Source organism: Mustela putorius, unplaced genomic scaffold (genome assembly GCF_011764305.1).
Source record: "Mustela putorius furo isolate JIRA1106 unplaced genomic scaffold, ASM1176430v1.1 tig00000738_pilon_pilon_pilon, whole genome shotgun sequence".
Taxonomy (NCBI): Eukaryota; Metazoa; Chordata; class Mammalia; order Carnivora; family Mustelidae; genus Mustela; species Mustela putorius.
The window spans coordinates 2,449,481-2,476,852 of record NW_025421463.1 but is presented as its reverse complement, the minus strand read 5'-3'; the positions used below and the strand labels follow the sequence as shown (position 1 = coordinate 2,476,852).

General features: G+C 57.0%; 1 protein-coding gene across 2 annotated transcripts in view; it reads left to right on the top strand.

The window, feature by feature from the left end:
* Window positions 1-4,439: 4,439 nt before the first annotated feature.
* The window catches only part of MPPED1 (metallophosphoesterase domain containing 1), a 73,877-nt gene continuing 50,944 nt past the window's right edge, over window positions 4,440-27,372 (top strand). Inside the window, exons 1-3 of one of the 2 annotated variants that reach the window (XM_004771173.3) lie at window positions 4,440-4,661; window positions 17,998-18,290; window positions 26,248-26,429. In XM_004771173.3, the coding sequence (XP_004771230.2) occupies window positions 4,635-4,661; window positions 17,998-18,290; window positions 26,248-26,429 (502 nt within the window). In that variant the 5' untranslated portion in view covers window positions 4,440-4,634. Of the gene's footprint in view, window positions 4,662-5,612; window positions 5,845-17,997; window positions 18,291-26,247; window positions 26,430-27,372 lie in introns of those variants that run through there. The other variant, XM_045083741.1, reaches the window with a different exon arrangement.

Sequence of the window (27,372 nt, the reverse complement as noted above, 5' to 3'; positions counted from 1 at the left end):
TAGCTCCTGCCCGGGTATGGCCTCCGTCCAGCTCCTGGGGACTCCCAGCCTGTAGCAGCATCACATGGGGGCAGAGGACACCCATCCCGAGGCATATCTTGGGCCAGTTTTCCAATGACAAATGCCTCCCCGTCCAGGTCCTTCTGCCTGGAGCCGCCCCCCTGGCGTAATCAGCTAGCTAGTGTCCTGAGGCTCGCTCTACACTGGGCCCGTCTCCGTGCCCGGCAGTCTGGGTGATGGCTCAAGGGTCATTTTGGGGGGGCCTCCTGGAATGGGGGGGCTCATTTGGATAGCAGCCTGGCTGGAACCTCAGTCAAAGGCAAGAGGGGGAGCTCCTGGGGTCCTTCCACACTTTCTCATTTCATCTCTGACCAAACACAGGAGTGAGCGATTACATCATTTTTCTCCCGAAGCTGAGAAAATCGAGGCTCAGGGAAACATGAGAATGTGCCAAGCAAGTTGGCAGAACTGGGTTAAAATCCTGATCCCTAGGCTTGGTATCTTGAACAGTGACAGCAAACACCACTAGCTGAATGCCCGCTGCGTACCAGGCTGTCCACGTGCACTGACCTCGGGCACGTGATTGTTGTCTCAGCTTTACAACAATGAAGACTGAGAGACCGTGTTTCAGAGTCGGGATAGCCGTAAGTGGCAGAGGCAGCATTTGAACCAATGGTCAGAGCCTGGCTCCGGAGTCGGGTGCTGTCATTGTGGGCTGTACTTGAGTCTGACCAGAGGTGGGCAGGGCTTGAGTTCCCTGAAAGGGCATGGCTTTTCCACTCGGGCCCTGGGTCTGGATGAAGGTCCTGGTTGTGCTCTGGATCAGACAGCTGCCTTGATCTTGACCTGCCTCTGGGCTGTGTCAGAATCCAGAGAGACCTGGGCTGACAGGCAGAAACCGTGGCAGTTATAACGGAGGCAGAGGTGGGGGTGCAAACCCAGGCTTCATCCTTCCCACCACAGGGAGTTTCTCCCGACCCCTGCAGCACATACTGATGTCCCCTCCCTGAAATTCCCTGGCTTCCCCTGCTAGGATGATCGCTGGGGCATGACACACTTCTGGCACATTGGAGGAGCCCAGGGACTCTGCGGAAAATTCACCATACCCTGCACGCTGGTGGTGCGCCAGACACCATGGAGGACCAAAGGAGAACACGAAAACCTAAGCTCCTTTGTCACTGAGCACGAGGCCCTCCATGGCACAGGCCTCACTGTCCAGCCCATCCCAGCCCCTGCCCGATGCACACCCTCCACTCTGAATGCCTCCCACGCCACTTTCCATTTTTCATGATATTCTGATGACCGTAGAAAGGCTGGAGGCTGGGGAGCCTAGCTGGCTCAGTCATTGGGTGTCTGCCTTCGGCTCAGGTCATGATCCAGGGGTCCTGGGATCGAGCGCCACATCGGGCTCCCGGTTCTGTGGGAGGCCTGCTTCTCCCTCTCCCATTCCCCCTGCTTGTGTTCCCTCTCTTGCCGTCTCTCTCTCTCTCTCTGTCAAATAAATAAATAAAATCTTAAAAAAAAAAAAAGGAAATGTTGGAGGCTACAAAGGGTTCCATCAGTAAAGTCAAACAAACAAACAAACAAACAAAAACACCCATCACCTTATGCCCGGGGTTATTTTGCTGGACATACTCCCTACCCCCCCCTTCCTTCTTTTTGGAAGCCCAGAATCCGGAGCATTCTTGTGTCAGCTCCTTCCCTGGCTCGCGGGATGTATGCCGAGCATGGAAGTGATTTTCATGCGACATCACATTTCAGCAGCATGATTCGGTTGCTTGGGACTCTGTGGGCATACCGGCGTTTTTAAAAACCAATCCCCTCTTGCTGGGCATTTAGCTTGTGTCTGACTTGGGACTATATTTAAACATGGGCAGTTATTACCTCGGGACACCCTCCTAGGAGGTGAATTTCTTGGCCAGTGGATAGCCTACCGTGCTTCCGAGACTCTTGAAACTTTGTACAGACTGGTCCCTCTGCTGGGCTGTCCCTTTCCTATTTATCCTCATCCTGAAATCATATTCCCCTGATGTGCACACATAACCTTCTTCGGAAGTGTCCCTGGGCTGCACCTTCAGTCCTTCTCCCTGTCCTCAGCTGCCTTTTTTTCCCCCCCGGTGTCATAAGCTCCTGTCAACCTCCAGCTTTTCTGAGGGCAGACGGCCTGGCACGGTCTCCTTCTCTCCCCAACACATAGTAGGCTCCTGGGAAATGCTTCCCAGATGAACAAGCCGTCCCCTGGCTGGTTCCACAGTATGGGATTGTGTGGTGTTTCTACTAGTCTCCATGAACAAGTGCCACTGTGTTATTAAATTTTTCCAAAAGCAGAATGTCTGCTGTGTTTGCCAATTGGTTGCTCTTTTAGGAATGGGTCTACCCTGCCCATCCTGTACTCCTCAATCTGTCTTTTGGAGCCCATCCACTGGACACCTGTGGCACCAGAAGCCCTGTTGAAGCAAGAAGCAACCTAGACCAGGGTAGGTGTGGGTCAAGCTCAGAGCTCAGTGCCTGGGCCTGGGTAGGGGGTGGTGGTGTAGGTAATGGCAGCCTCTTTAGGTGGGGGGCTCATGCTTTCCTCCAAAAGAAGTGACACTCAAAAGAGTGTCAGGCATACAGTAAGTGCTCAATAAATGCGTGTCCCAGCAAGGCAAGCGATGGTGTCTGGGAGTTGAAGGAAGGGCTGGTGGGACGAGAAGTGGTGCGGAAGCTGGTTTTAGAGGATGAGCATCACAGGAATTTCTCTGTTCTCTCCCCAGGGACCAAGAATGACAATTCTCCACCATCCCAGACCATATGTCCTCCAGGGTCTCCTGAGATCACTACCAGGCTGTGGTTGTGTCTTTGGCAGGCAACAGGTGGACGGAGTCTGTTGGGCTGTTGAGCCCAAGACCTGTCTCTCGAGCAGGCATGACAGTCTTCCTTGGAGACGATGTGCGGAGAAGCCTGCAGCCTTAGGACGAGAAAGCTGCTCCCTGCTAGTCTGGGATGTGGGATGCTGCTTCGTTCATCCTCCAGGGAGTTGGGCGGCCCAGCTGGAGGAGCTGGGAGGCTCCATGTACCAAGAGGAGTTTGAGATCAGAAGGATCTCATCCTTCACTTGCTCAGGAGACACTGGCCTTGCCCTGGGCACTGGTCACAAGACACCATAGGGCATTTCGTTCAAATGAGCCCAGGGACCCTGTGGCCTGCTGAGCATGGCCCTCAAGGCCCTGTGTGGCCTTAGGGACTTCTCCTGTCCTTAGGGTGTCCACACCATCCTGTCCTGCCTGCATATCACCTCCTGGGGATCTGAAGTTCCTACCGTGGGGAATGTCCATCAGACCATCTCCCCTGTCCACCTTCTGTATCTTCTTCCAGGCCCAGCCCCCAGGCCCTCTCCTGGGAAGCCCGGCTCTGTCTCTCAGGGTGGGCATCTCTCCCTTTCCCAGCCCATGCTCGGTCCAGGCTGATCTCTGAGCACGTCTCCCCTCTGGCTTTTCACTGGCCATGGCTGGATGGCCAGAGCTGCCTCTGGGTGCCCCCTGCCCCGCATCCCTGGGCACTCAGGGATTCCCAGGATGACACAGGTGTCAAATGGGTGTTGCAACCACCCAAGCAGTGGAGCAACCACGGATTTGGGCCACTGAGGAAACCTTCTCCTTGGCCTGTGTGTCTACCTGGGGCTTCCTTCCCAAGTTCCCACGTGACTGCTCTCACACTCCCCACTTCCTGACTTGGGAAGAGCCTGCCTTGGGGCCCTGACCTTCACGGGGCAGGCACACTTGAGCTGGGCACCTGCAAAGGTCAGCGTGGACCTGAGGGACGGAGCGAGTGATCATGGGGGGGTGGTCTTGCCTGGTGGCACGAGGGCACTGGGGACCCTGGGGGGAGACCATGGGGCAGCTCTCCGCTCCCGAGGGGAAGCATAGGGATGGCTAGCTGGGGGTTTCACTGTCCTGCCCACTTGCCTGGCTGAGATCACACTTATCGTCTGGCCTGTTTACTCTGCCCCAGGATCACCCTGGGCCAGGGTGAGACAATCCAGGTCCACAGACGAGGAAGAGGAGGCAGATGCCCGCCTGTGGTCCCCTCAGCCACTCTCTGCCCCCCTTGCTGGCCTCAGGTCCCCCAGCCGGGCCTCCTTCATCTCCTGGAGCAAGCCCTCCTGCTCCTCGGGCAGAGCAAACTCTAACAGATAAATCTGACCAAGGCATGCCCCTGCCCCAAGCCTGCTATGGCTCCCATGGCCCTTGCTAAAGTCCACCCCCTTAGGCAGGCATCCAAGGCTCTTCCTGAGCTGGCTCCTATCCCTCCCCCTCCCCCACCCCATCTTCCCCTCTCCCCCCACTTCCTCTTTCTCTAGCCCCATTGAAGCTGCCATTCCAAACATGCCAAGGCCTTTGCATGCACTGTTCCCTTTGCCTGGAATGCCTTTTCCATACCTTTTCTCCTTGGCACACACTTTTTCAGCTGGGGTGTGTCCACCTCCAAGAAGCCACCCCAGGTAGCCGGCCTGGCTTCTGCGCCAGCACTTGTGCAGGGAATTCTCCTGTGTCCCTGTCTGCCTCCTTACCAGACTGGGCTGTCCCCAAGGGCAGGCCAGGCCTGAGGCGCCCACGCAGGGTGTCCTCATACTGAGTCTGAAGCAGCGAAGAATGCAGGAGTGGGAGCCACCGTGTGATGTGAGTGTTGGGGGAGGGGACCCAGAAATATTGTTGAGGAGCCTTAGATGGGCCTCTGAGGGGCCACACCCCCTTCTCACCTCCCTCTCAGTCTGGGAGGCCCAGGCTTGACCTGTGCCCTGGCTGCAAGCCCTGGGACATGGCCCTCCACTGTGGAGGGGGGCTGGAGGTCATAAGGGGTCCTTCACACTCCCCGGGGTGGGACCACTGCCTCTAGGGGTGCCGCTCTGCCCTCTGCTCAGCAAGGCAGGACCTTCTTCAAACTAGGGGCCAGGTTCTCTGTGGCCCTGCCCGGCTTACCTGCCCTGCTCCGGGTCAGGCCTCTGCTGACCACCCCCTGTACCTTGGGATCTGGGACCTGGGACCCCACGGGAGCAAGAGATGGGGGCGCAGGAGGCGGAACCGGGCCTATGCAGCCTCCGGGCTGGGGTCCGCTTCTCCGCGGAAGATGGGGGGTTAGGGTTCCGGGGCAGGGTGCCCTCGCGGTCCCAGGAGGGGGTCCAGGCCGAAGGCGGGGGCCGCGGCGCCCCGGAAGGAGCAGCGCACGCCCCAGCACACCGTGCCCGCCGCGGCGGTCGCGGATCCGGAGGTGAGAGCGCCCCCGCCCCGCTCCCCGCCCACCCCGCGCGCCGCCGGGCCCGGGGCTGGGGGGCGGGCCGGAGAGGGGCGCAGGGCGCGGAGGGGCGGCCGCCGGCTCTTTTCCGCAGCGCGGGCCCGCTGCTGCTCCCCGCGTCCCGGCCCGCTCCCTTCCCCGTGGCGGCGGGATGCGGGCCCCGGGCCCAGGCGGGGGCCGAGGGCCGAGGCCTGGCCGGCGCCGCGGGGGCCCCGGCGGGCGGCTGCGCGGGGCTGGGGACCCGGGGCGCGAGCGCGGCCCTCCCGGCGCCGGGGCGGGGGAGGCGGGCGGGCGGGCGGGAGCGAGCGAGGGAGGAGGGCGGCGGCGGGAGGGGGAGCCGGGGAGGCTCGGAGCCGCGCGGCGGGCGAGGGAGGGGGCGGCGGGGAGCCCCCCGCCCCCCGAAGGAGGAGTCTGGCTCCCACTTGCTGCCTCGGACGCGCGGCGAGGCGGCCGCCGCCGGAGGAGCCCCCGCCCCTGCGCGCCTCCCTCCCGGGAGCCGGGCCCCTGCCTCCCTCCGTGCGCGCTGCTGCTCGCGGCCGCCGCGGCCGCCGAAGAGGAGCCCGGGGCCAGGTAGGGCCGGGGGCGGCCGGGGGCGCGGGCCGGGGCGCCGCGGGGCGCGGGAGCGGGCGCGGCCGGGACCCTCTCCAAGGCGCCGGGTGACGCCCGCGGCGCGGCGCAGGGGCGCCCGCAAAGTTACTTTGGCCGCCTTTGCCGGGTGCGGGCGCCCCGGCCGGGCACCCCCGCCGCCCAGCCGGCCGAGCGGGTGACGCCGGGAGGGGCCTCGGCCGGGGCGCTGGACTCTGACTGGGGCCGAAGGGTCAGCGAAACTTTTCCCCGGCTCGCGGGTCTGTGCCGGCTGCTGGCGGAGTTGCTGGTGGAGGAAGCGGACTGGTGGGGCGCAAGTGACGATGACGGTTCTAACAATAGCAGCCCCTGGTCGCTGAGAGCCTACTGTGCGCAGCGAAGCCCCTGCGGGCACTTGGGGACAGGGGAGGGGGTTACGAATGCTGGTCTAGTGGCCACTTTTGCTGGGCGCTGCTGGAAACTTCATCCACCCATGCGGCCGTGCCTGCACGCGTCCATCCATCCGCTCACTCATTCCACGCGTATTCGGTACTATCTGCTGTGTGCCCGGCCCAGAGGATTCAGGGGCTAACCAGGCAGCTCCCAGCCCTCGCAGGTCCTATTTCCAGGCTAAAGAGCGGTCCTGTCTCTTGTATCTTTATTCTGGGACTTGTTATAGGACAGTGAATTCCCTCATAGCATCCCCTGATCCAAGTGGAGACAGAGGAGGGTCCGTCTGAGAGCTAACGTGTCCAGGAGTGTGTGGCAGACCTTGGCTTGGGGTCCTAGACCCACCATTCTGCGTTCCCGCCCATCCCCTCTCTGCTCAGGCAGGAGGGCCAGAGGCCTGGCCCTGGCCATGGTTCCCTAGTGCATCCCGTTGACCTCTCAGAGATGCGTTTCCCCCAGCACTGGGTCAGACCTCTCCCAGGTTCCCTCCAGTAGCTTGGTGTCCTCCCCTTCCCATTTCCAAGGTCCCTATTAAACAGAGCAGAGCCGAGCTGGGTAAGCGGGAAACAATTATGAAATTAAACTGGGGAACAAAAGTGGGTGGGCTGGTGGGTGTTGGAGCCGGCTGGATGGGCCGTGAATGGTGGAGAGAGACTTGTTAGTAGGGACCGGCCACGCAGGGAGTCGGGCCAGGCACTCCCATCCTCAAAACCCTGGTTGGTCTTTGCAGGGGGAGAAAAAAAATTACACCAACTTCATGAATAATTAGGCAGGTTGGCTAAAATGCTCGGGGCGGGGAAGGAGGGATGTTGGCGAGGCCACCAGTGGACTGCCACAGCCAGGTTGAAAGCCAGGCCTTGGTCCACGGGAGCCAAGGCTCTGGGAGACCATTTGGGGAGGGGGTGGTGGTTTTGGCTGGCCTGAGGCAGGGTTCCAGTGATGGAGAGCACACGGGGTTTGAGAGCCAACCGGTGGTGATCGGGAGGCATTCTGGAGCTGGGCACGGTATACCGGGGACCGTGGTGCGGGAGCCATGCCTGCTAATTCGTGCTTCACGAGGCTCAGCTCCCTGCAAATTGGCTTTCCAAGTGGCAGCCCCACAACACTTGTAAAATCTTTTTTCTCAAGATGGGTTTCTGCGAAATGGTTACATCTGTTTGAGTCCTCACTCGGAGGTATATTAATTGGCTGATGGCGAGTCGAAAGGCGATAATCCTGTCACAGAGGTTTCATCATGCTTTCAGAAGTGGTTCAACGTGGGGCTGCCTTTCTATTTATTTCTCTACCCCAGAATTTTCGCGAGATGTGGGTTGAGGTAAATCCCTTTCATGTTTGATGGGGAGGCTCAGAGTATCCCCTGCGTGTGGGGAGCCCTCGTTCCGATGCGACAGCTGTGGGTGCACTTAGGATCACCCCCCCCCCCCCAGATGAGGCCCGGTGGACTGATAGACAGAACAGGTCTGAGTTTGGGTAAAAGCCCCGGGCTTCTGGGTCTTTCTACTAGTGTCTCCACTGTGTCAGGAATGTATAGGCCAATAGATAGATTAATCTTTCAAGAAAAGCCTGCTTTTAAAAAATTTCGCAGACCACCCTCGAGACTATGAAATCTTCATCCGATGAAAGCAGTTCAAGTTCATTCGTTTTCCTTGGACTTCTCCATTCCCTGGCAGGGACGGCCCCTCGTGCGCTCACCTAACCTGGGACACGTGTTTTTGCTCTGTGGAATTAAGGACACTGGTAGGGTCTCACTCGAGGGCAGCACTCAAGAAGAAAACCCAGCATTCCTGGTTCAGACTAGTGGAAAAAAGAACCCCCCTCCCCCCGCAAGGTGCCCTCATCTTTTTAATCTATCGAAATGGTTCTGTGGTTCCAGCTTCAGGCCTGAGAACTGAGCATGAATAGCGGGGCAGGGGAAAACAATCGGCCAGGCAAAGACTTTTAACAAGTAAATATGATGCACAGAAAAAACATGCAATTAGTGGAGGTTAGTTAATGCCTTTCAAGTTGCGGCCGAGCTGCAGTTAAGGATAGAATTTCTGCCTTATCCCTGAATTGTCTGTCAAAATCTTTAATGTGACAATGTGACATGTCTCTCCCAACGCCCCTCCTTCCCTGTGAGCAGAAAAAGGGTCTTTTCAAGCCTCCCCCCTCCGCATTCTTCTTCTCTCTGAAATCTCTCTTTCGGCAATTGGTACCTTTGTCTGCCTGCACCGCTGGAATCAGGGACCCTGGGGGAAAGGGGCTCCCCAGATGCAGGAGTCAGGGAATGGGTCCTCAGGTTCGCCCTGACGGGCTGCTTGTGGGGTCTCCCTTCTGGGATCAGGTATGCCAAATGTTTGGGGGGGCAGGGAAGAGTGATCAAAGGGCATGATTTGCACCAGAAGAGCTGTCTAGACAGTGCCGGGTCACTCTGAGAGCAGATCCCTGTAGCGGGGCGTCCTGGGGGGCGGCTGTCTCCACGGAAGGAAGCCACCAGCCCTCATCCTCTGAGACTGTTTGCCTCGAATCCGAAGAAGCAAAGAAAACGTTAAAGCAAAAGCAACCCCCAGGGAAAAAAAAAGAGAGAGAGAGATCCCTTTTTCGGGGGTGGTGTCGGAGCGAAGGTATAAATAGTTCCTTGGTGAATTTGATTCACTGTGGCTCTCCCCGGTGATCTGGCCACTCTGCTGCCAAAACGAAATGTTTTACTTTATTTTGACTTTTTTCCGGTCCTAATGAGACGAAATTTAGTTCTATCTTATTTCTGTTGGAAGGATCTATGGTGCAGGAGGACAGCCCCAACCTCATCAAAAAAATGTCAGCACATTGAGATTATAGGTTTTCGTTTTGAACTCGGATGCAAACTTGAGGTATTCTTTGGTCTTTTCATGGTTTTCCATCCATCGCTGTTTGGGGGTTTTCTTGGACATGAATTGGGTGGCTTGATGTCACAATCTGGTCACACACGATCAATAAAAGCAGCTACAGTGAAAACAAGAAGTCTCCCCTCTGGTTGATGGTGATGTTCAGAGGGAGTAGATTCCTCCCTCTGTCACCCCAACCTGGGCCGGAGAGTTTGCTTCCATCGAATGCCTTCCCATGTCCGTCCCCTCCTCCCAAGAAGGATTTGAGACTCAGCCTTGGTGCACATCGAAAGACTCTTGGCATGGCCCACGCTAATTTCATCACTTTAAGGAGCAAATGATGCCTACTTCCGATTTCTAGCGTATGGGTCACTTCCCCCTCATTTCGTTCCTTTGCATTTTCCGACGGTGCTGCAGCCCTCAAGACCGCAAAATATTTTGCTCCGGCTACCTGAGAAGTGTGAGTGCCCGAGCCCTGTCTTTCTCCATTCACAACCAAGTGCTTTTGGCATTGCGGCATTGCAGTGCTGGTGGAAAAGGCCAATGTTCCCTCCCCCAGGGTGTGGGAGGTGGAGAGTTGAGTTTTGCCGTTTTTTTTTTTTTTTTTCCTGGTCATTCAGAAACATGAGTTAATTGACCATATTTCAGAGGTTTCATCCGTAGTTGCAGATTCCCCACGACCACCAAAAACGCACTTGCGCTGATCATAAAAATGGCAAAACCTCGATCTCAGACTTAAGGATTAGAATTTACCATAGTGCCGATTTGATTACGCTTCAGTGACATCTGTTTCATAGATTTCCGTGAGAACTGTAAATCCACGTTCACTTTCTTTGCAAATTTTACGTGAATGCTGAACAGCCCAGACCCTCTGCCTTGACCCCTCTCTTCCCCAACCATGTGGGTTCCAAACCCCATGACCGTGGAGTGTGACTTGACATGAATGTGGGAAGGAGATTCAAAATGCTGATTTTTTTGTTTTGTTTTTTTTACACACATTTACCTCTTGTCTCCTTTTGTGTGTGAGCGTGTCTGTGTGCATGTTTGAGACGGATCTGGGCAGCTTCCTATTTCAACTCCGCGGCTCCGTGAATCTCCAAATGCTTTATTTTGAAAACTAGGACATAGCACTTTGCAGAAGAAAAATCATTCCACTCGTTATTATTTATGTGATTGCTGATGTACTAGATGGATAGAGAAAGCACCAAGAATTATACTAATTTATGGAGCTGAGCGCTGGTTTACAAACATATTTCCCAGCCTGAGCTTTGTGGGTTTCTCCGCGTCTTGGGCCTCGTTGGGTGCTGTGGGATTGGAGAATATTCGGAATTTGAAGACCAGCCGGGTGAACTGACTGCATCCGTGTCTAAAATTAAAGGAATAAGTGAGCAGCTATTTGTGGCAGAGAGGACATGATCCACTAAGCAGCGCTCTCCATCATTCTGAAATAAAAGTACATAATTGGAAAATGAAGCGGCAGCCAGTGCTTGGGGGGTGGGTGGCGAGGAATTAGAAAGTGTAATTTAAAATCATGTAGTCATAATTCAAAATGGGCCCAGCTAAAAGGTTTTTAAGTGGTAAATGCTTTAAAGTCACTCGTGGTTGATCCTTTTTCAAGGAAGATGTCTAATTTTCACGATATGTGTGTCTTCGTCAGCTTGGCCCATCACTCATCCAGCGAGGCTGCCGACCCCAGCTGCAGGGGGTCGTGCTCCGTCCTGGGGACCCGAGTCTGAGAGCGGGCCCGGCATACCAGAGGGCTGGCCTCTGGCCTCTTCGGGATGCTGTGGATTGGGCTTGATTCCCCCCACCCCTGCCGTGGGCTGTTTGTTTATTTGTTTGTTTTTCCTTTCCTTTGAGTTTCTCTCTCTCTCTCTTTTTTAACACCTTGATGACTTTTTTTTTTTTTAAGATTTTATTTATTTATTTGACAGACAGAGATCACAAGTAGGCAGAGAGGCAGGCAGAGAGAGAAGGGGAAGCAGGCTCCCTGCTGAGCAGAGAACCCGATGTGGGGCTCGATCCCAGGACCCTGGGATCATGACCTGAGCAGAAGGCAGAGGCTTAACCCTCTGAGCCACCCAGGCACCCCCCCCACCAATGACATTTTTAACTACTGACTGATCAATTGCAGATTTTCAGGCACGGGCAAAGCAAGGAAAGACAAAACCATTTCAAAGTGATTTTTGAACTTGAGTGGAAGCGTGGCTTAAAGAATTAGTCTCCCCTCATCCCTTGCATCTTGGTGTTTTTCTGTGAAATATTACTTCTCCTGCCTTTGGCTTCGGGAGGACTTCTTAGGTGTTCGCGTGGCTTCTCTGTGACCCTTCGCCACGTGGCAGTAAATATTGGACAAATGCCCCAGGGAGCAGTGACTTGCGCTGAGCTGGCTTTCTCTCCTCGAGTCGCTCTGGGTGATCGGTGGGGACAGTCGCCCGCAGGCTGGGCTGACTTGGAGAGCTGCCCCCACTCGCCATTAGAGAAGATGAGGAGAGGGATAGAGAAGCCCTTAGGTTCCCGGAGAAAGCTGTCCAGGCATTGGTCTTTGTCACCACCCTGCCTTGGGGAGACTGTTGGGGTGTGTGTTTCTCTGGGGCTTCTTCTCTGTGGTGGACAATCCTGTGTGGTCATTGCCCTCTGAGTTCCCGACCCAGCACAGCGCAGTATTGTCCTAGCCTCACTGTCCTGGGTACAAAGATGCCAAGAAGAGAAACATGAGTGCTTTTTGAGGGGTGGTTGCCTTGATGGCCTTGGTTTGGCTTTATTGATGGAAACCTTTGCCCTTTATGACATTTCCAACTGTCTTTGAGATGGGGACGCTTTGGAAAGCCAGAGAAGATGCTGGCAAGAATGACCGGCAGGGGACTATGAGCCAGGACCGTCCTGGGCCCGCCCTGGCTTTGAGGAGCCCGTGTCAGGTGGAAGAGGATGCCTCAAGCCTTATGGCAAAGGAAATCTATCTTTGATGTTCATATCAGCAACCCCTGGTGGCGCACGTGCTCGTGGCTTTCCCTCCCGAATCTGCTGGGCGTATTTGAGCTGCTGGCATGACCCAAGTATCTCCTTTGCAAAGATGCTCCGTGTAAGCCCAGGCCTCTTACAGTCTCTCCTTTCTGGGCCTTTGGCCGATGCTGGCTGGTCTCACAGCTGGGTGGGGGCCTTCCGGGACCCAGAGACCCCATTCCCTCCCCCTCATCCTAATGGGGTTCTGAGCAGCACTTTCGATCTGCCTGGCTGCTCCCCAAGCCCTTTGCGGGTCAGTTACACATCTGAGTCATGTGGGTTGCAGAACAGACCCCCAGAGTGGGGACCGTGGGTGTTTGGGGCTGACCTGCAGTGTGTTGGGTGAGGTAGGCGGTGAGGAACTTGCCTCGGAAAGGTGGTCAAGGGTCCAGGGCAGGCTGTTCTGTCTGTGTCCGATGACAGTGCCCCGGGAAGTGTGAGTTAACGGGGTGGGGGTGGTCGCCCAGTAACGGGGTGGGTGGGAAGAGGCCGGGAGTCCGGCTTCCAGGTGAGGGAGGAGGGTTCCTTGATTATCGGAAAATCTCTGCTCGATTCTCACAAGCTCCCTGCAGAGCTTCCGGGTTTCACCGGAACTTTCTAACCACAGTGGAAGAGACCTTTAGTGAGCACCTACTGTGTGTGGGTCCGCAGCCAGGGGCTTTCAGAGGTCCCACGTCCTGGGGTCCGCCCAGGGGTTCTGGGAAGGAGGTCTGCGCGTCCGCAGCCTTACAGGGCGGACACCTGAGTTTCGGGAGGTGAAAGCTGCTTTTGAATCCAGGCTGTGAGCTGTGAGCGCCTGAGCGTTTCCTCTCGTCCATTCCTTCGTTCTCCTGCGGTTTTATTCTTGGGCTCCCATTCAGCTCGGACACAGGGACGCGGTGAGAGAAGCCCTTGGGGGTTTGTGGCTGGAGCCTGCCTGCCTGGTGCAGCCTGGGAAGGTCAGGGAGATGCCCAGGAACCGGGTGTGTGCGCCCGTTCATGCGGGGTGCGCAGAGCCTTTCAGCGGAGGGAACAGCGCGTGTGAAGGCTCAGAGGCAGGGTTGCCGGTGTGCTGCGGGGAAACCAGGGAGTGGGGAGTGTCACCTGAGCGTGAGAGGGAGCCTGGGCATCCAGTGTGGCCTCCTGAGCTGATTGAAGGATCTGGGGCTTCAGCCCAGAGCAGCAGGATGGCCTTGGGGACATTTGGTGAGCAGGAGGGAGTGACTTTAGTCAAATGTGCATTTTAGGATCTTTGTTCAGGAGGCTGGCTTGGGCTGGTCTTGGCGATGCTGGCCTCGGAGGAGGCCGGACGAGGCTGTGGGGACAGTCAGAGAGCACAGGGCCTGGAGCCGGCTTCTTCTGAACTTATGACCTTTCCATACAGCTGGTGCCTAATTGCTCCTTACCGCTTGGTGCTTCGGCTGGTGTCCAGGTTCCTCGTGGCATCCGAGGACCACCAACGAAATGTCTTTGGGGGGAACCAGAAAGATAAATCACCTTGTGAGAGAATCCGACTTGAAAAGCGGGCCCTACACATTAGAGGCAATATTTCAACAAGAAGTTTTCAACCCAGAAATTTCAAGAATTTTCGGCCCATCCAAGCAGGCCGATTGGGCTTCTCTGGAGAGGTAGGCACAAGGCTTACTTCATCTCCTCTGTTACCCCAAGAGGGGCCTAATGAGGCAGCAGAAGCAGCGCAGAGAAGTTAAGTGACTTGCTCAGGTCCCACAGCTGAGTAGTGCTGGAGGCGGAGTTCGCACCCACTGCCTAGGACTTCGAAGTTCAGCCTTTCTCCACAGTGGTAGCACACCAGGGGTCAAGAACAAAAACAACAAGAGGGACACCATTTGGTTTTTATTTTATTTGTTTGAAGATTATTTATTTATTTGACAGAGAGAGAGAGAGAGCAGTGGAGACAGCAGAAGCACGGGGGACAGCAGGCAGAGGCAGAGAGAGAAGCATCTCCCCGTGGAGCAGGAGCAGGAGGAAAGACACAGGGCTCATGCTTTACTGACTGAGCCACACAGGTGCCCTGAGAGAGACCATTTATTGGTGCCTCTCCTACCTCAGGGCCTTTGCACTTCCTTCTGTCTTGGTTCTCTTTCCCCAGGTCTGGGTCTGGCTGGCTCCCTCTCAGCACTCACCTTTGAGGGGACATCCCTTCTTCAGACAGGCCTTTCTCGATCCCCCAATTTCAAGGAACAACCCCCCTTCCCCCACTACTCATTCCTACTCTGCTCTTTCTCCAGGCACATATCATCATCTGAAAGTATCTTTTCTATTTACTTTGTTGCCTCCTCCATCCCTTCCCTTGTGGGCAGTGACCGGTGTGCTTTCTCGCTGCTCTTTCTGGCTCTCGGAACAGTGCCGGTGTGTAGGGCTTGTGGTTACATGTTGGGTTGCATCAATAAATGCATTAATTAATTCGTTCCACTCTCCTCCTCCTGGTTTCATTGTCTTCCCACCCGCTGGCCCAGAGGAAGCACCTGCTGCCTGGCCGTGATGCGTGCCTTGCTCAAGGTCACTCTGCCGGCCCTGGGACCAGAGCCCAGGCGGTCTCTGCACACGCCGGGGGCCCAGCGGGTCCCAGCGGCCCTGTTGCACAGCCAGCTTGCTGCTGCTTGTTCTGTGGACCAGGTGGAAACGCTTCCCAGCTAGAAGCCGTTTGTTTGGGCAACGCTGCTCCCCCTCCGCGGATGGGCTGCGTTCTCCACACGGCGGCTGACGCGCTGCTGCGGCTCCATAAATATTAAATGGGTATTAAAAGAAGGCTCTGCGTTCCCAGTTTCCCTGATTTCTTCAAGCAGGGCCCATTGCAAACCCCCTTTATGTGAAATGCAGCATTTCACTGCAGAGTGCCTCCCGGGACGCCTCGCTGCCTGCCTTTCCTGGCTGCGTCCCCGGTGCAGAGCCGTCCCCCTGCCCCGGCTGCAGCCGAAGCCTGGGCGTGTGGGCTCGTGCCCCTTGAGGCAGGGACAGGTGGAAGCCCCTGAGACCTCCCCTTTCAGAGGGCTGTGCTTGGCCCAGCCAGCCTCCCTGCAGGGGTGTGTGGTGGGAAAGCAGGGGAGGGGCCAGGAGTCTTCAACCTTCAGCTGAGGCCTCTTGGCACCCACCCTCTGGCAGGCCGGTGCTGGGCACGAGGGAAAGAGACTGGCGAGAGATGAACTCGCTTCCTCCCCCCAGCCCTGGCTCCTTTCGTCCCTCCGTCCTCTGCCTGTCTGTCCCTCCCCTCATCTATTCATCCGTCCGTCATCTGTCCATCCGTCTGTCTGTCCGTCCATCCACTCATGGATCCCTCCCTCGAGCCACTCATTCACTAATGTGACGTGTATGCAAGTGTCTGCAGTGGCTCTGGGGATGACAGTGATAATGTCGGGATAATCGCTAACATTTATTGAGCACTTACTACGTGCCGGGCCCGTTGACAAGCGGTTTCCACACGTCCCCTCCTTTTATCTCCTCGACCGAATGGGGACGCCCGGATCTCCCCTGCATCCCGTGGATGAGGAGACCGAGCCGCCTGGAGAAGCCACTTGTTCAGGATTGCAGAGCTGGGGGCGGGGGGAGAGTGGCCGGCACCGCCTGGGGGGAGGGGAGTGAGCGAGACCCAGGCCCTGCCTCCAGGAGATGTCTCGCTCCTCGTGCCACCCTGGGATGGGGACCCCGATCCCCGACTCCAAGGAAATGCTGGCCCTGTCCAGGGGTAAAGGGCGAGTGAGCTTTTGCCCCCTGGAGAGGAAGGCAAAGGGGTCCGGGAGCCCTGGTGTCGGGCCACCTGCCACGCGAGCTCGGTGGCACACGCCGTCTGTGCTGGCCCGCAGGAGTCTTCCCCGCTCTGAGGGGCGCCTCTCCCCTCTGTAGGATGGGCGGGTAGGGGTGTCCATCGGAGGATTTCCAGCAGGGCTGCATTCCGGTCTGTTGGCATTTGAGAACATTTGGGTTCTCCAGGTCCTTCTGCTCACCGTTGACACCCCGTTCCGCAGATACCCCTGTACCTGGGCCCCAGCTGCTCCAACAGCCCCTCGATTCGCAGGTGTTACATTGAACGGAAGAACGATCATAATAGGAACAGGGAGTCTTAGCTGGGTACTTGGTACCCGCCAGGCGCGGTGCCCAGAATCCCCATTCATTTAACCTGCGCAGCTGCCCTGGGAGGGAGTGTTACTGTTATCGAACCCATCTGCAGAAGAGGAAGCTGAGACTCAGAGAGGTTAGGACATTGGCCTTAGGTCACACAGTGAGTCAGTGCAATGCTGGGGCTCAGACCCCCACCCAGATCTGGACCCTTTGGCAGTGTGGGCCTCAGCATCCGTGGCCCCCAGGCCTCTGCTAGGGTTACAGAGGGGCACGGGCCAGCTCCCACGGAGATTTTGTGAGTCCTGAGGCCAGGACACCCTGATTTGGGCACCTCAGACCTGCCAGGTCATCTCTGCCAGGAGAGGGGAATCACAGTGAAACAATTAGCAGGACAAAGAACGGAAGCAAGTGTATCCTGGGGGAAAGCAGATTTTTTTGTTGTTTTCTTTTTTTTTAGTCTTTTTTTGGGGGGGGTGGGGATGGGGGAGGAGGAAGACGCTGCCATTTATTGCACCTTGTATGAGCCCGGTTGTTGAGATTTTTTAAAAAAAATTAATAATCCACTTCTCTTTCACACGTAATTAAAATGTTCACCAGTCTCTAATTTTTGTCATTTTCCTAATCTAATTTGTTTTCTGATGGTGTTGATTCTTCTTCCATGCGCGAAGCAAAGGGAATTTTTCTTCGTTTAACACAACTGGGTTATGACTGACCAGAAGGAGTTTAAATCATGTTATTTTCTCCTTGGGTAAATGCAGTGCACATGGAATCGGAGGGTCTGAATGACCCCAAATTGAAACAAAACACAACAAAACATCTTTCAGGCCTTATGTATTTACACAGTTAAAAAAAATAATTATGGGAACGCAGGAGAAAGCTAGCCGGTCTTAGAAAGGAGGCATTGGCGGCGGAGGGAAGCCGGTGAGCCTGTTGGGATGAGATGGAGACGGAGCTTAGGGCCCTGTCCGGGGCGGTCAGAAGGACCCAAGGGCCAGTCAGAAGGATGTTAAAATCCAGCCGCCACAAATGCAGACGGCGCTTCCCCAGGGAAGACAGGGTAGAGGGAAGGTTGGCATTTATAGGCTGTGGTTCTGTGTGGACTGGATTTGGGAAGGTTGTTTTTTTTTAAAGTAGATCCTCCTCCGCCCCCCCACCCCTCCCCAGGGCCACCCCCTGAGCGGAGTTGGTGGATGGCAATCTGTCTGGGAAAATCCCTTCTCCAGGCACTGCTCGAAGATATCTTTAGGCGACACTGATGTTGAGGGAGGAATCTGCGCCCGGGCTCTCCACCTGCTCGGGCTTGCAGGGCTGTGGGTGTGGCGCGTTGGGGGGTCTGTGGGGGCGGGGGCGGGGAGGCAGGGGAAGCCTCCCTAGTCCCCCATTCGGATAAGTGAAACTTCCTTACCTGGTTCCAGAATACCAGCCATTGTCCTGCCCCCTGTGCCCGTCACCCCGTGGGCTCCGGAGGATTTTGTGGAAGAACAACCACCACAAAAAATGTCTTAAGTATTTAAACATGTCGGACCACGCAGGCATCCGTCCCCGGCGTTGTGGGTTTCTTTTCTTTTCTTTTCTTTTCTCTCTCTCTCTCTCTCTCTTTTTTTTGGCCCCTCCCTTCCTCTCCTTTTCTTTTTACCAAAGTATATTCATCAAACTGCTGAGTTGGAAAGATCTGTAATGAGTTTCTGAGCCGTACGACTGTGTTTTTTTCCTCCCCCCCCTTCGTCTTTCTAAATCTTCATCTGACATTAAATAAAGCAAATCCCAAACAGATTAACTGTCGTACGGTTCTGCTCCGTCTCCCCAGTCTGTTCCCAGGTCTGGCTCGGGGCCGGGCGGCGGCGGCGGGCGATGCCCCGGCGGCCCGCAGAGGTCCATGTGGCGCGCTAGGTGGGACCCCGGCGTCCTGAAGGCCGAGGCCCTGGCCCTCCTGCCCTGCGGCCTGGGCATGGCGTTCTCCCAGTCCCACGTGATGGCCGCCCGGAGGCACCAGCACAGCCGGCTCATCATCGAGGTGGACGAGTACAGCTCCAACCCCACCCAGGCCTTCACCTTCTACAATATCAACCAGGGACGCTTCCAGCCGCCGCACGTGCAGATGTAAGTGGGCAGCTCTGGGCGGGACCGGCTGCTGGGGCGGGCTCACGGGTGCGGGGGGTGGGGGCCTCCCGGCCTCTGGGGTGCAGGGGCTTCCTGCTCATTGGCCTGCAGGATTCTGGAGGCTCCGAGCTGGGAGGGATGTGTGAGACGGGGTTGGGATGGCCTGGGGGCCGGTTCTGGCTCCCGGCCCTGCTTCCTCTGGCCAGGAGATGTTTCACGGATGTTTAACAGCGAGGTGACTGCACGTCAAAATCCAGACTTCTGGCTTTGCTTTACGAAACCACAAGGCCTGGCGACTGGGGGTCCACAGCGCTTCATGGGCGGTGTCTGGGGGGCTGAGCGCCAGCTGCCCCCACTTGGTATTCGCGTTGGTGACTCCTGGTCTGATTCATGTTCCTCGTTGTACAGCTGGGGAGACTGAGGCCCCAAGAGGGCAGGTCCTTGCTCCAGGTTCCAGGCACGTTGGGAACCTAGTTTTGGACTGGGGGTTCCTCCCTGAGCTCGACCCCTCTCTTTTGTCTGAAGCTCTTTTGCTTCTACAGAGAAAGCAAAAATGCTTTCCTAAAGGACTGGGGAGTTCTGCCGCCTGCCCCTTGGGGCCGATGGAGCATTCCAGGGATGTCCTAGCAGAATGCCAAGGCCAAGGCACAACCTCGGGATCCCCTGGGACTGAGGGGCAACTCTCTCCCGCCTGGGTGGTTTTCTGAGGTCTGGGGAGGCAGGGGAGGCCCAGCGAGGAAATGGCTAAACTGCCAGCTCGGGCCCAGGTGGCTCCTCTGGTTCCTCGAAGACACTCTCCCTCCTTTATCCTTGACTTCTTCCGGGGCCGTGAGCACCAACTCTGGGGAGCCGTAATGTGGGGGCCTAGTGGCTGTTCCTTTGGGGAGACTGGTGCATCCAGCCCGTGGACCCCTTTGGAGAAGGAGGCCAGGGGTGTCCGATCCCAGGGCAGGAGCTTGGGTGCGGGCAGGTCGCTGCCTCAGGTTCCCGTGTGGCTCCCTCTGGAGCCGTCCTCTGTCGTCAAGCGTGGGTGCGGAGAGATTCCTCATGGGAGGAAGGCCCTGGAAAGGCCGGCACCAGGCCTGGGGTGCGCTCCCGCGCTGGGAACACGCCCCTCCCTCGGTGTTCACTTGGGAGATGCTCATTTTGGTGGGGACTGAGGCCTGGTGGTGTCCCCAGCTGCCTACTTTATTTTTTGGTACATTTCTACTTGAGGAACTAACTGCCTCCTATTTCTATCCTGGGGCCAGATTGGCAGATTGGGTCGGGATGGAACACCCAGGCTCTCAGCATTCGATTTCTTAGGTGGGGGCGGGGGGGGGGGACGTTGAGGCCTGGCAGGGCCGCCTTCCCCAGGCTGGGTTTTCTCTTTTGCCCATTGGGTTTGTCCTCCGGGGCTGAAAGTGACCATGCCTGGGGTCCCTGGATGCTGGGCTGGACTCTTGCCCCAGCGGGAACAGGCAGGAGCATCTGGGTGGCCGGCAGAGCGGGGGGGGGGGGGTCCTGGGCCTGGACCCTTGTGCACCCCCACTTCAAAGGGTCCCCAGACACCGGAGATAATGTCTTGTACGCCGTGCGGAACTGTGGCTTACCGGGCCCGACAGACACTCAGGCCGGCCCCAGTTCCAGAACAGAGCCAGGGGAACAGGAGGTCAGAGGGGAGGAGGGCCAGGGGCAGAGGAAGGACTCTGTGGAGAAGATGACTTCTAGGCTGAGACCCAGAGGAGGATGGGTTGGGGGAGCAGGCTGGGAGGGCCAGGGTGCTGGGGGATGGCTCAGCTGGAGGGGAGCTTCCCGGGCAGGCCCCTGCGGGCCCGGCTGGGTCCTGACGAAGCACAGTGAGTGACCACAGGAGAAAGAGGTGGCCGCTCCCATCTAACCCATGAGCCGCTATGGGTTCGGGATGTTTGTGAGCAGGAAATCCACACCCGGGGTGGGGCTAGTCGTGAATGTTCTGTCTTGTTAGTGCACCCTGGGCTGGGCTAGGTGCTTGGACTATGGCAGTGGTCGGAGATGGAGCCCTGCCCCGTGCTGAGCTGACCTTCCCATGAGGGGCAGACAGGCGACACACGTGTCATCCAGGTGGGTAACAGTGTATGATACAGGTGTTGTGGCGAGCGTGCTTCCTGGCTTTCCCGTGGCCCCTCAGCTAGAGTGGGCACAGCAGAAGCCCCATGGCCTGCCCCGTGGCTGATGACCATCTCTCCTGGCCTGCTCTGCGCGGCCCGCTCCCGGGGCAGGAGTTCCAGGCTGCCATCGGCAGTGGGGCTCGGGCTGGGGCAGTGAGTGGCCCGGGAAGAGCACGCACTGAGCCCCGGGGCTGGGCTCCTTCTCCAGGGCTCCCTCGTTGCCTGGTCCGGCCAGCCCAGCTCTGAAATGCAACTTGGCCTACAGCCGGGCAGGGACTTGGGAGGGCTGCCGCCTCCCGCCCCCCCTTCTTTGAGACCGCAGGCCCCCCGCGCGAGGGAAGCGTGCGGCTGCTGGCGGTGTCTGTGCAGGTTTCCATGGCGAGTCTCCATTGAGGGAGAGACAGGGAGGATGGATGCCGCTTCCCGTCCCGTGATTTATCACTGCCCTGGGCTTTGTCTCTGGGGGGAGGGAGCGAGGGGGCCATATTTAATAAATCCACAATTTATATTTAATAACAGCAGCGACAACCCAAACATGGCCCGCGATTGAGCCGTTTGATTTATGTGGTTGCCCCCAGGGACCCCGGCAGTGAGGAGGCCGCCTTTGCCTGAGTAATGAGTCTCCGGACGGGGCCTCTGGCTTCAGGGCCCCGAGACCAATGATCCCTCACCCTGAGGGCCCAGAAACCCTGTGCCTGGCCTCCTGCCCTGGGGGGCTGGTGGATGTGTGATGGGGTGGCCTGCGTGGACCAGGTTATCCTGACCGTCTGCCGGGGAGGTGCCTTGGGGGCTGGTGTCAGGCAGTGACTCTTCTCACTGGCCTTTAAAAGGAATCCTGTGGGTGGAGACTCGAGCCGTCCCATTGAAAGACCCCCCCAAGCACATCTTGAAGAATATAGCCGAGTGGCAGGAGCATGGCTGTGTGCCTGGCCTGGGGGTGCCCCTGTGTCCCGGGACCCCGGACCTCCCAGCTGGGCTGGGTCACAGCGTTCATCCCCTCTCTGATGCGTGAGGCTTTGGAGGGGACCCTGTGGTCCCAGCCCGTCCACGCACCGAGAGGCCCCCAGGATTTAGTGAGAGCCAGCCTGCAGCCCAGGGAGGGCAGAGGGGCAAGGCAGGAGGACAGGTGAGGCCTGGAACCTTCTGTGTCCCCTCCTGCCTCCGGTCCCTGCATGGGCTGTCTCTTTCTCCTCCCCCACGCTTTGCCCTGCTAACGCAGACTCACTCTTCAGATGTCACCCAGCTGTCACTTCCTTGGGAAGGCTCTCTGATGGTTCGACAGACAAGGTTGCCCCTTCCCTTGAAGCCAGCCCCACCTCCAGGGTCCCTCCCTGCCACCAGCATGGGGCTGGGCCCTGGAGCCTACCACAGTAGACTGATGGGAAGAAGAAAGCAGAGGGAATGAGGATAAGGCAGGACTATGTACGTATGGCCCTGGAAGAGTCGGGGAGATCCAGGAGGTCTTCCTGGCGGCAACAGCATAACCCTTGGGCTTGAAGGACCCCCCCAAAAGCGAAGACCCAGAGGTGGGAAGGAAGGGTGGGCATGGGGCTCAGGAGGGCAGCATGGTGGGGGTCACCTCAGAAGAAGGGCCTCGTGGAAAGAGCAGAGGGGATTTGCGTGACACTGAGCCAACTAACCAGTCACTCTCACTCCTCTGGGTCTAGTTTCCCCACTGTTGAATGAGGGGTGGGGACTGGCAGGTTCTCCCACTCGGAAACACCATGGAGGATGATGGTGCACGTGTTTGGACATAGAGTTAGAACCTCACTGAAGGGAGGGGTCCTCTGCCCCCCACTGCCCCCCATCCTTCAGAGCTCCCCATTGCCCCGGAAACAGAGATGTTGGAGGGGGTGGCCTTTCCTTCTGATGTCCTTGCGGGTTCCTGCACTTCCAGGGAGCCACTGGCTCACGGGAGAAGGAGCTGCGAGAAGTGGGCCCCGGGCATGGAAACAGCTGCAAGAGGGCACTGACATCCAGCCTTCGAGCACCACACCGTCTCCAGAGTGAGCAGGCTGTCCCCACCTCACAGAGCTTGCCTGCTGCGGGGGAGGGTCCAGGGCACAGCCAGGAAGTGGCCCAGCTGGGGTGCTGGCCTAGATCTTGGTCCCTGAGGCCATGTTCTCTCTTCTGCACCCTACCTGCCACCATGATCCCTGTGGGAATGTCCCTTGTTATGTGGGGGAGAGGAGGCGACAGGTTTCAGGTCTTGGAGAGAGAGCCTCAGCTGTCACCTTGTCTCTGGCCCCTACAGAATGTCATTGGAAAATAACCATTTTGCCTTGTTTTCTCTTGGCACAGAAGGTTTTGAGGTTAGATGCCCAAATTCCTGTTGTGAAGACCCAGGTTTGAATCTACTCTTTAACTTGTTAGCTGGGGCCTTGGATACGGGACTAGTGTTTCCAACCTCAGTAACTCCCTAGGGCTGCTGTGACTCAGGTGTTAGTCAGCGTTTGGCATTACAAGTGTTGGAAACTTAAGGTAAATTGTCTTAAGGATAAAAGTTTACTGGCTCACCTAGTTAGTGAGAAAATCCATGTTTTCCAGCTTCAGGTATAGATGGATCTAGGGGTCAAATTATGCTGTCAAGGTGTTCCACTTTCTGTTAGGCTCCCTCTCTTTCTCTCTCTTTCTCTTTCTTTCTCTGTATCTTGGACTCTGCTTGTTTTTTTCCTCACTTCTGAATTTCCAGTCTGGGTTTCTGGGAGCTCCATGAGGTAACCTCCGTGGGTATCTTCTCTACAGGTATAGCCCTTGTGCCTACCAGGTGCCTGGCTTTCACGAGGCACCCAATATGTCATTTGTCCACAGATTGACTGAATGAAATGAGCTGGGCCTGGAAATAGTCCAGCTTGGTGTGAGTTCTGGAACAAAAAAAAAAAAAAAAAAAAAAAGCTTCAAATTGCAGCTGCTCTGACCTCCAGGGCTGAGATCCTGGCCAAGTATTTTCTGAGCTTCAGTGTCTTTGTCTGTAAAATGGGCCCACACAGAGTACCCTGCCCACACAGTCATCGTGAACGTGAGGAGAGTGAGTGCGTGTCCTGTGCTTAGCAGATGACCAGCTCTCGATCTGGGAGAGGCGTCAAGCACCGACCTCATTACTGTTATTTCAAGGTTGAGCATTTGCTGCAAGCCAGACAGCTAGAGGATGGTGCAGGGAAGTAAGTATTTTTTCCTCTGGGGATTATTAGGTTTGCATCCTCGCTGAGCTCGGTAGCCTCGGGGTGGAGGGAAATAAGCATGCAGTTAATTAAGGAGCCCGGGCTCCTGCAGCAGGCCGGCCCGTCTGGGGCCCTCGGAATTCCCGTTGCTCTTGGCTGGCTGGTGGTGGATGGGGCTGAGGCTGGCTCAGGTGCCTTGCTAAGGGGCTCAGGGGAAGAGAGCTCGTTGGGACAGAGGTGGCTCTGGAGGTGGCATCTCCCTCCCCGTCTCTCCCTTCTTCATCTCTCTTGTCTCTTTGACTTGGCCTCCGTCATCTTGGGACATGCCCACAACCTCAGTATGTGTAGGGGTGAATAATAAATGAATGAGTGAATCTGATCGACTCACTCATGTTCCTGTGCCTGGACGAGAGCCCAGGAGTGAACGGCCGCCCTTGGTCCAGCCAGCTGTGCTGGGGCCGCAGAATGTACCGGTGATCCACAGGCCGGCCACCTGCCAGATGGTCTGTCCGAGGGTTGGGGTGGGGGAGGGGAGAGAAGAGGGAAGGGACTCAGAGGACAGAGCGGTGGGAGGAGAGATTTTAGCTCCCAGACCAGCTCAGGTCTTACCCCCTCCTGGAAGCTTCTAGGGAGCCCCTTGCTGGGTTAGAGCCTTCTCTGGCCCCCAGCTTCTCTGTTGTCCCATCAAAGCTGGTGGTCTTACTGTCACTGCCCAGCCAAGTCTGTCTCTGCCATCAGAGACAGGGATCTCTTGGCCTGGGATCAGGCTTGGTGAGTCCCTGTGGCCCCAGCATTGAGCTCAGGGCCGGCCCACAGTGGGTGGGCAGAATGTGCTGGGCTGAATGGATGGATGGATGGATGGATGGATGGACGGACGGACGGGTAGATGGATGGATGGACGGATGGACGGACGGACGGGTAGATGGATGGATGGACGGGTGGATGGGTGATTGGATGTGGAGGGAAGAGGAAGAGTCCCCAGTGCCTTCTTGCTGGTTGCCATCGGACTGGGACTCGGGGAATCTTTCTCTTCTCCTTGGTCACACCTTGCTCGGACCTGCTGGGGTTTAAGTCGGCTGCACCACGCCCCTCAAGCACCAAGGGGGCTCCCTCCCACCCTGGCACCGTGATGTCCTGCAGAGAGGCTGGCTCAGTGCCCCCGACTGGGGTGGATAGAGCCTGCTAATGCTCCCTTGCACATTAGCATGCCGAACCCACGTCTCTCGTAAGGTGTTAATTAAATTTCTTCGAAGTATATTGTCTGAAAAAAAAAAAAGGATAATTAGAAAGATGTCTTTAAAAGTATTTATGTAACTGATATGGTACCGCTTTTGGTTTGCCGCATAATTAGATTTAAACACAACTCCTCGAGCGGCATACTCATTTGGAGAGAGCAGCTCGTTGAAATGTCATTGCGTTGTTTTTAAGAGTTTTGAGCCTGGCAGAATCATTCAGCTGAGGAGGCTGAGCGAGGTGGGGGAGCACCGAACTGGGAGCACAGAGCTGGGTTCATGTCCTGCACTCTGCCTTTATTCCGTGGGGCGCCGGGGGCCGCTCGCTCACTGTTGTTGTCTGCGGAACCAGGGGGTTATGATGGGCTTCCCGGAACAGGAAGTTATATCCCTCCCTGCATCTGTTTTAATTTTCTGATAATTTTTGCTTAGTGATGTTGCTCCATTTTACGGTCAAGCAAAGCAAGGCCAAGCTGAAGGTCACAAGGGGCCGAGCCGGCATTCGGAGCCTGGTCTTCTGATCCCAGCACCCTTTTCCTACACACCCCTGGAAAGCTCATGTTTTTGTTTTGTTTTTAAAGATTTTATTTATTTATTTGGAAGAGAGAGCATGGGCTGGGGGAGGGGTGGAGGGAGAGGGACTAGCAGACTTCCTGCTAAGGCTCGATCCCAGGACCCTGAGATCACAACCCGAGCTGAAGTCAGACGCTAAACCACCTGAGCCTCCACCTGTCCCCGCCGCTGGAAAGCCCTTGTTTTAAAAAAAAATGATGGGACCATCTCAGAGTTTAGAAAAACTGCCTGGGTTTCATATGTTCCCGTGAAATCCCCACTTTCCCACCGGCTCTCCCTGGAAGTCGTGTGTTCCGAGGGCCCTGCGGGGAGACAACTCTTTCGCCAGGAACAGAGACTGCGGCCTTTGCATTCTTGGTGTGGCTGTTGGCGCGCCCGAGGGGGCAAAACTGGTTCTTAGGGGGTGAAGAAGAAGCTTATTTTTCTTATTATAAAGCCCAGATACAGCAGGAACGCATACACATGCATCTGTGTGGTGAAATCTCATGGGAAGGGATAGAGCAGGGAAAAAACATCTAAAAAGGCCCCTCAGGGGGGAATGGGGGAGAGGGTTAGCGCTGGCCAAACAGCGGGTTAGCTGTCACAATCACACCGAGGCCACGAGTGCTCCCTACTCCTACCGCCTTCGACCCTCCAAGGGCCCCGTGTTACAGAAGAAGGGAAACTGAGGCCAGGGGGAACACACAGGTTTGCCGGCCTAGCGAGCAGGAGAGTTAGGACTCGAACCCCCGAGGGCCCATTGGGAAGTCCAGGCACGCTGTCCGTGTTTGGAGTGGGTATGGTTTCAGGGGACAGGGCCTTGAACAGCAGCTTCGGCCCCGGGCTGGACACACCCCACCTGTGGTGTCTTCTCTTCCTCCAGGGTGGACCCTGTGCCTCACGATGCCCCCAAGCCACCCGGCTACACCCGCTTCGTCTGTGTGTCGGACACCCACTCGAGGACCGACCCCATCCAGATGCCTTACGGCGACGTGCTCATCCACGCCGGGGACTTCACGGAGCTGGGGCTCCCCAGCGAGGTCAAGAAGTTCAACGAGTGGCTTGGTAGGTGCTGGGCAGGAGGTGGCCTTGCTCTGCTCCCTGGGGAAACCCTCCCGACCTTTCACTCTCTGTCACACCTCCACGTCTCCTACCCCAGCCCTTGTCTCAGCTCTGACTTGTGTGCGCGATTCTTTCGGCCTGGGAGATGCCCTCCCAAAGGGATTTCGCCCGGGTCTGTTTATGCCCCCTGGCGTGTCCAGCCCCTGGTGCCTGGTACAGGTAAATAATCAGTGTGTGAATGAATGAATGAATGAATGGGGGAATGGATGACTCCCTCTCTGGGAATGGCACTCAGCTGACTGGACCGCCTACCGCCCTTGTGACAGCTGTCCCCCCGGCGCCTGCGCCGTCCCCTCCCGGGCACAGCTGTGGGGAGGGCGCTGGAGCGCTGTCCCCGCGGCGGGCGATGGTGGGCGGATTTATAAGCATACCCTCAGGGATTTGTCTTCAGCTTTTTGCTTTCTTCCCAAACAAAAAAGACATAAATATGGAGCGCCCCTGGGAAAAGCTGCTTGCCTGGAATCCGGAGAAAGCTCAGAGGAGGTTGTCTCTGCCGTGGCCTGGGGGACAGATGGAGAGCCCCCGGGCGACCTAGCTTGGAGGTGTGGGTGCAGAGACGGCCCTGCCCCGCTCCCTGGGCTGCTGGCGGGTCCTACCCCCTGGGGCCTTCCCGCTGCGCCGTTGGCCAGTTGGCCGTTGGCTGGGAGCTCCGAGAGCCGAGGGCCAGGAGCGACCCCGGGAGGCTGCAGAGCCCGGCTCTACCAGTCGAGACAAATATTTACAAGCAAGGCCTTCCCCTCCACTTGGCAGGCTTGGAGCTTTAAATATTGATTTTTGGAATGGGAAGTTCTGTCCAAATGCCCTGTTTGGGCTGCACTGTGGGGAGGCCAGGGTGGAAGAGGGCTCCCGCGGGGTGGGCCGGCCGCCGGCTTCTACCCGACCCCAT